This window comes from Hordeum vulgare, chromosome 1H (genome assembly GCF_904849725.1).
Source record: "Hordeum vulgare subsp. vulgare chromosome 1H, MorexV3_pseudomolecules_assembly, whole genome shotgun sequence".
In the NCBI taxonomy this organism is placed as follows: Eukaryota; Viridiplantae; Streptophyta; class Magnoliopsida; order Poales; family Poaceae; genus Hordeum; species Hordeum vulgare.
Window position 1 is genome coordinate 360,207,332 of NC_058518.1, and position 8,382 is coordinate 360,215,713.

The window sequence follows — 8,382 nt, forward strand, 5'->3', positions numbered from 1 at the left end:
CCTCCATAGCCACATGCGCCAATCGCATACACACCGCCATGAATAGCGGTTGGTATTCCGGTTGTTGTAGCATAGACCACGTATGAAGCGAGTGCGTACACTGGAAAATAACCTGCAGAGCAGAAGCATATTTTTTGTCATTAAAAACCAAATTATTTCTACATAGCCAAAGCAACCAAATTAAGGCATACATTCCCACCCTTATTAGCGTTTTAATACTATTTGGAATACCATCCAACCAATGACCAAAAATATTGGTAACACTTGTTGACGGATGCAAATTTGGCGCTATTTGGATGACTGGCCACGTAGAACGTGTAAACTTGCATTGAAAAAATAGGTGTTTAATTATCTCATCGTGAGTACAAAAACAACACTTCTTATTCCCTTGTCAGTTGCGTCGTGCGAGGTTGTCTTTTGTTAGCACAACTCCCCTACAAAGAGACCACATAAAGATTTTCACTTTTAGTGGAATCATGGACTTCCAAATTTTCTTGTTATTACTCACTAGTACCTAAGAATGAGTCAGCGCACGATACATAGAGTCAACGGTGAAAGCCCCTGATGTAGTAAGGTTCCAGCGACACATATCCCGGCCTTGTGTTAGGCTAATCGAATCCAGCCGGGATAAAAGATTGTGCCATGACGCAAGTCGGGGGGGGGGGGGGGGGGTGCAATCAAATCTTGTCTGAACGAAATATTCAGCGGGGATGAACTAAGCACCTGTGGAATAGTAGTATTCTTATCGCGAGCAATGTTGTATAAGGCTGGATATTGTTCTTGAAGACTGACATTGCCTAGCCAGATGTTTTTCCAAAAGTGAATATCACACCCGTCCATTATTGCGAAAGACCCAAAGCGAAAGAGATGTTTCTTCGCCGTCATTAGTCCAACCCAAAAGTGCGAGTCGCCAGGTTTCCAAAATGCCTGGGACAACGTCTTTTGGCCTAGATACTTGTTGCGCAGCATGGTTTGCCAAACACCATCCTTAGTAAGAAGTTTGAATAACCATCTACTGAGTAGTGCCTCATTCTTGACCTGCAGGTCATGAATTCCAAGGCCACCTTGGTCTTTCGGTCTACAAACCACGCTTCATTTAGTCAGCCTGTATTTTTTCTTTTTACCGTCTCCTTCAAAAAAAAATCTGGATCTAAAATAGTCCAGTCTTTGTAGGACACCTTTTGAAAGTTGAAAAAAAGAAAGCATATAGAGAACCATATTTATGAGGACAAAGTTAATCAAAACCAACCATCCTCCAACTGATAACAGTTTGTCTTTCCAACTGCTCAACCGTTTATTTAGATGCTCCTCTACATTCTTCCACTCCTCAATGGTGAGGCGTCGATAATGAATCGGTATTCCCAGATAATAGAAGCGCCTATGGAACACGGGAATGGCTCAGCTTGACTATGTTGTACATGGACCTATATTTGAGTCCATATGCTACAGTTGTGAATAAACAGTGGCGCTGCGACTGGACCGTTCTTGTGTACTTTTGGTGCAACCAGCAATACATCTCTCGAGCGGTTCTTGTTGACCATCAGCAACACATTTGCAGACCAAACTTGAATTAATGTGCCTAGATGAGTAGTTGAGGAATTTGTTGGGATTCATGAGAGTCACATGGCGAGGTTGCCCGTCGCCAGCAGTTCCAGGAAACCCAAGTAGCTATAGGCAATTTGCAAGTTGAGCTGGATCGGCAATAGACTACTAGTACCGTGGGTGTGGACGCGGATAGACGCAAGGTTGGGTCATTGGCTGCTGCTACTAGTTTTAGCTCGTCGATCGAGCTAATCCCGCGGCTACTATGTCGCAAGTCGCAGCTCCCTGCCTGCCTAGTGGCTGATGAAGAGTTGACGAGAGGTAGAGCCAAGCGCCCAAGTCATAAACTAGTAGCAGCAAGCAGCTCGTCTGAATCTGGATGCAAGTAGAGCCTTCCACTCTCCTCGCTGTCACTGTAGGTACCAATGTTATGTAGTGACAACTGACAACTGGATGCATTATCAAATGCGCATGCCTGGTCTACTCCGAGCTTAAGTCTGAAGCCAAAGACAGAAATGAGCAACAGCTAATCAGCAGAGATCTTGTGCTAGTACTATACATCACTTTCGCCGCCCACGTCCCATGCACATCAGCCATCGCCAGAGTAGAAGCATTCAAGGACAGGCGGATGGATGGATAGATAAGATAGGTAGATAGATAGATCGGTTGCCGGTTGGGTAGGCCGTAGCTAGCTGGCCGGCCGCTTGAAACGGGGGCTTCCGTGGCGAATCCCGGCTGCCTTGGTGCCTTGGTGTCTTGGGTTGTAAGGGAAGGTGACATGACCCGCCGCCTATTCCTCCACCTTCCGCACCAACAACCGTGAAGGTCCCACAGGAGCGCCCGCACGCCCAAGGCTGCCTCTGACGGGCCAGGTACGCACATCTTTTGGGTTTTCAGTGCAGTGGTGCGCCGTCGCTGGCTGCGGGTTTGGTTGAAGGACGGGGAGGCCACTCGATCTCAGCTCGTTTATCCTCTCCGCTCCGTCCGTGGTATGCTCGTCCGGTTGCTGACCGGGGGCGAGCGGGATGACGCTCTGCCTCGTCCTGTAGCTTGACTTTTATTACCGCGCTCGGCCAAATCCGCCGAGCTCATCAATTCCGGGGGATTTGCGTCCATTCCGTTCTCGCGGTATTTCAATTTCAGTTATTACTGTTTCATTCATTTCATTCCGCTGCCTTGGTCTGTCCGACGTTAGAGCCTTCCATCTTTGCTCCCGGTCGATCAATGCTCGCTGAATCTGGATGCGCCCTGCAGACGATGGCGTCCTCTGCTGGTGATGGTAAGGAGGTGGCCACGCTCGAGTCCGGCCACGCGTCGTCGTCGTCCTCCTCCTCCTCCTCGTCGCCGGCCGCTGCTGCCAAGATGACGGCGGTGGCGAGGAAGCAGCGCCCCTTCACCTGGACAGGCCCTGCCATTGTTCTGGGTAAGTAAGTAAGAAAGACGACGACGACGTTTTCCGTTGATTCATGTGGTTGAACTGACTGACTGTGCTGTGCAGGCTTCGAGTTGCTGGAGAGCATCGCTTTCTCCGGCGTTGCGCTGAACCTGGTCATCTACCTGGGCACCGTGCTCCATGGCGCCACCGCCTTCAACGCCGCCCACGTCGACACCTGGAACGGGACCACCTTCATCGTGCCCGTCATCGGCGCCTTCCTCGCCGACAGCTGCTGGGGCAAGTACAACACCATCGTCGCCTCGCTCCTCTTCTACCTCGCTGTCGGTCTCCTCCTCTTTATTTATATCATCATCGCTTTTGATTCCGTCCGTCAGGCGAAAGCCGTGGTTGAGATCGATGGGGAAATGAAAAATGTCAATCGAATGGATGGATGCAGGGCCTCGTGCTGCTCACCCTGTCCGCGGCGATCTCGCCCTTCCGGCCGTCGTCGTGCGAGGGGCTCTCGTGTCCGCCGGCCTCACGGACCCAGTTCTCCGTCTTCTTCGCTGCGCTGTACCTGACCTCCATCGGCACGGGGGGCGTCAAGTCGGCGCTCCTCCCGTTCGGGGCGGAGCAGTACGACGACAGCAGCCCGGAGGAGAGTCGGAGGAAGCAGTCCTTCTTCACCTGGTTCTTCGGCGCCATCAACCTCGGAATCTTCGTCGCCGGGACGCTCGTGTCGTGGCTGCAGCAGAACGTGTCCTGGGCGCTCGGCTTCGGCGTCTCCGCGCTCTGCCTGCTCCTGGCGGCCGCGGGCTTCCTGGCCGGCACGCCCTGGTACAGGGTGCAGCTCCCCGCCGGTAGCCCGCTCAGGGACATCCTCAGGGTGGTGGTGGCGTCCGTGAAGAAGAGGAAGGCCAGGCTGCCCGCAGCCGCGGATCGCGGTGACCTTGACCTTCACGAGGTGGCGGAAGACGACGACCTGCAGAAGCTGGCGCACACCAAAGGGCTCAGGTGTCTGGACAAGGCCGCGGCGAAGAGCGGCGGCGACGGCCACGAAGGCCCGTGGAGTCTGTGCACGGTGAGCGAGGTGGAGGCCGTCAAGATCCTGGCGCGCATGGTGCCCATCTGGGTGACGTGCGTGCTGTACGCCGCGTCGCTTGGGCAGATGACCACCACCTTCATCCAGCAGGGGATGACCATGGACAACAGGCTGGTCGGGAGGGTGAAGGTGCCGGTGGCGTCGATGGTGTCGATCGAGGTGGTGTTCATGCTCGTGTGGGTGCTTCTGCACGACGCCGTCATCATGCCGCTCGCCCGGAGGTGGGGCCGAGCCGGGAGCGCCGGGCTGTCTCAGCTGCAGCGGATGGGCGTGGGGAGGGTCCTGGTGGTCTTGGCGATGGCGACGGCGGCGCTGGTGGAGAGCCGGCGGCTGCGCGTCGCCGGCGCGGGCATGAAGATGGGCATCGCGTGGCAGGTGCCGCAGTTCGTGCTGGTGGCCGGGTCGGACGTGTTCTGCGGGATCGCGCAGCTCGAGTTCTTCTACGGCGAGGCGCCGGCGTCGATGCGCAGCATCTGCTCCGCCTTCTCCTTCCTCGCGCTGTCGCTGGGATTCTACGTCAACTCGGTGGTGGTGACGGCGGTGGCGGCGTTGAGGCCCGGGTGGCTGGCGCCAAACCTCAACGAGGGGCACCTCGACTACTACTTCTGGCTGTGGGCCGTCATCAGCGCCGGCAACCTGCTGCTCTACCTGCTGCTTGCCGCCCGGTACACGCCCAAACAAGTCCTCCGCCACTAGCCGCCGCCGCCGCCGCCGCCGCCGCCGAGTTAGCTAATGGAGCACCGTACTATGAGGAGGAATGTTGACGTAACTTGGCCGCATTACGCGCCATAGAAGTCTCGCTGAATATAACTCTTGTTTTGTACTACATGCTCAGAGAGTGTGGTTAACAAGCTGGGAGATGTGAAAGCCGTTTTTTTTTTTTTAGCAATGGATGAATAATTTTCAGTTCTTTATCCTTAGGATGAATGTAATCGTAGTTTCTCGGTTATACTGGTCGCATAAGGTTGTGTTGTGTCTAAGTCGATTTCTGAAAGGTACTATTTCAAGAATAATGCTATACTTAGGGAAAATAGCCTATAACCAGTTTTTAAAAATGGCGATACGGTAAGTATATATGAATAATGATAAAATAACATATAATAAAAACTAACATAATAAATGTGTGAAATGAAATAAAAAAAACCGTCCTAGTGGTTGCCTAATTGCTTCCATGCCCACTTGTTTCTTATTTTAAAAATGGAAACTACTAGGCATCTGACTATAGCTTTTTGTGAGATATCACACTAGTGTGTGGTCACTGGATAGGAAGCATGCACACCGTCCGATCTACCAGCAAACTTTTCCGTGTGATTCAGTTTGCATGCAGATTTGACAGTAACTGCAATTTATTTCTTTCCTAGTAATTTCTTTCAGAAATCAAGGCATAGTTATTTAAAGATATTTTGTCTGTTTTCAATCACGAGGACCCTTGCTTCCTAAAAATTGTTTCCAAACAATATCGTTGCTTCCTAAAATTTATTTTGGTCGTATGAAGTTTTCAATCATAAGGATTATTTTTGTTTGCTTCCTACATTGTTTTCAACAATGACGAATCCGAAGCTTCAGTTTGATTTGCTTCAGAAGCTTAATCTTTATTGTTTTGGACTTTTTTTTATTTCTTTCGATTAAGTTTCTTCCGTGTTGTCTCTATCAAATTGTTTCCCCGCGGTTAGAGTTTGCATTGAAATTGGAGGTTGCTTCGGTATTGTTACAATTGTTTGAGACTGTTTGAGTTGTGAGAAGTTGTGTCTAGTGTATTGTTGAGCAAACAAAATTTATTTCATGGGACCAAAGAGTTGGTTGAATGTGTCAACAATTGTGACTCCAAAAAAATAAAATAATAAATCCATCATGCAATGCATAAAAAAAGTAGAACTTGCTTCCAAAAAAAATACAATTTGCTTAAAATATTTTCAAATTTGCTTCGAGAGAAGTTGCTTTGAAGCCCACGGACGCAATACAAACCCCACACACAATGGGATGCACGTCGAGATGGTCGAAGGGTACTTTCATGATCGTCGTGCCTGGTGGTCCACATTGACAAGGATGACACAAGGAAGAGCGGAACCATCAAATAGCACCTCGGTGGCGATGCCGAGGACGTACATGACAAACTAGCAATACCATGGAAGCATGCCCACCGGGATAACACCAACGGAAACATCGATGTGGTACCTTCACCTGGATGCATCAACTCACATATGCACATGAGCTTTTGAGTTAGATCGATGTAATGCTGCAAGAAAGAAACAACGTTGACGGCGGCTTCCTGTCATCTACAAATAAGGCAACAACTAGATATCACAACCACTCACGGTAAGTCTACGGCGGCACATGAGCGCCTCGTTCTCCTCTGTGGCCTTCTGTTGATGTTGGCCTCCTCGAAACAGGGATGTTGATCGTAGAAGAGGCACGGAGCATGTGGCCACGGAGACTGCAAGTTGGTGGAGCTAGCGTCGGGCAAGGGAGAACGACGGGGTCGCACGGTGCACAGTGGCGGCGTCGAGCGCGGTAGAGAACAATGACCTGGAGCGATTTGGGAGGAAACTGACCAAGCTGGAGAAGGACGGTACGTGATTAGAGGAGGATCAAACGTCCCTAGGCGTATTTATTTTTTGTCCGGGTATTACGGGTTGTTTTAACAGAATGTTGTTGGAGCTTCTCAGCCATGCGATTGAAAAGAAATCAACGGAAGAGCACCCGTCTGGTAATTGAAAGGGGTCAGACGTCTGAGTATAAGTGTTTTCCTTTAAAAATCTTACTATCATCAAGAGGTAACACGACCATAGAATGCCCCAACCCAATTTGGACTATAATACCTATTAATACGACAACATAAAATCCACAAACCTTTTAAAGTTTAGAACTTGAGATTGTCAAATGACAAACATTTGTAAAGAGCAACCTTGAATTTCACGAGTGAGCCAAATAGTGAAGGAGGTACTACTCTTTTTCCAACACTTTAAGAGTTTTTTTTCTTAATAACGATGTAGAGAACATAATCTTCATTGAATTCCTTATTCTCATAACGATAAATATATAAGAAATCTCACCTATGAACACGACGATAATTAAAATCAGAAAGCAATACACATCAATGATGCTCAAATAATGACGAAGAAAGCTAAAAGATGCCATAATTTATAGTTGTACCTTCTTCCACAACAATAGGAGGCAGCAGCAAAATCCGCAAATAATAATGTTACGCCATAAAAATCAACAAGCAGCAAGCCAACGACATCAACAAGTAATCTTATTCAACAAGCAAGCGATACTTCGGGGATACCCGTACCGCTATTTTTTTCTTTTATTTTTAAATTGGAAAAGGCGATACTTTGGGGATATCCATATCGAAGTCGTATCTGACGTATCGGAGTATCGGCGAATTATTGAACGGTGATATACAAATTTTTAAAGTATCGGTGCTTCGTAGAAAATAGTTACGCGCTCAAGTTACGGAGTCAACGTGGCTTCATAGAGTAGGAAGACTTAACTCATTTGTTCCGAACTTGACTCCGGCTGTTGCATGGCTGCATGCCACATCAGTCCGTAGGCCGAATCCATAGGATTCATCCCGTAAGTATAGCATTGTTGCTATTTCAATTTAGGGCCTCTCTTATTCATATGATTTTTAAAATGCAGGAATAGGAAAAATGAAGGGTTGAAGTGACGTTCATTTGAATCTACAGGATTAACAATTAACGTTAGATGTCACAAAAAAATGAAATTGTAAAAGAAAAAGTTAAAATGGATGGTAGATTTTCTATGAAATATAGTACAAAATATTTCATAAAAGAAATCCCATGAAATTCAATCATATAAATCAAAGGACCAATGTAGAAAAGAAACATAAAGATCTCAATCCTTCAAAAATCCTATAGAATTTCTTTAAATCCAACGAGCCTTAGTTTTAGCGGTTTGGCTAGTTTTATTACAACAAGTTTGTAAAGACAAACATACTCGTTTCAATCCACAAATAGTGCGGTCCGAAAAATCTACCATGCACAGGACCTCCAGTGCTTGCATCGGCCACTCGTTGATGCATCGTGATCCGAGCACTGTTGTAGTTTCTTTGCATTGTTTATTAAATGGCAACGCTACGCGTCCATCGACGGATTATTTTCAATGATCCGTCACCTTCACAGTTGTTTGATTTGGTGCATCCAGCCGATCTCATCCATCCGATCTGCACGCGGGGCTTTGGCCTAATTCCTGAAACGATGTTGGAGTTTTTGAAACAATCGCTTTGTTGCAGTTTTTTTTCTTCGCGCGCGCTTCGGGTGGGCATCCGGTAATTCCTGAAACAACGCTTGAGTTTCTGAAACAATCGCTTTGTTGCAGTTTTTTTTCTTCACGCGCGCTT

The 8,382-nt window shown here is 48.2% G+C and overlaps 1 protein-coding gene across 3 annotated transcripts; it reads left to right on the forward strand.

Annotated features, from left to right (window-relative positions):
* The first annotated feature begins 2,035 nt into the window (after positions 1-2,035).
* LOC123437045 (protein NRT1/ PTR FAMILY 8.5-like) lies at positions 2,036-4,931 on the forward strand. 3 transcript variants are annotated; one of them, XM_045115682.1, is made up of 4 exons: positions 2,036-2,414; positions 2,797-2,965; positions 3,041-3,258; positions 3,375-4,931. In XM_045115682.1, exons 2-4 carry the CDS (start codon positions 2,800-2,802, stop codon positions 4,713-4,715), a joined length of 1,725 nt encoding a protein of 574 aa, XP_044971617.1. In that variant the 5' UTR covers positions 2,036-2,414; positions 2,797-2,799; the 3' UTR covers positions 4,716-4,931. The 3 variants fall into 3 exon arrangements, with proteins under 3 accessions (XP_044971617.1, XP_044971615.1, XP_044971616.1); XM_045115681.1 differs by having other exon boundaries at positions 2,039-2,670; XM_045115680.1 differs by having other exon boundaries at positions 2,036-2,965.
* Positions 4,932-8,382: the final 3,451 nt, after the last annotated feature.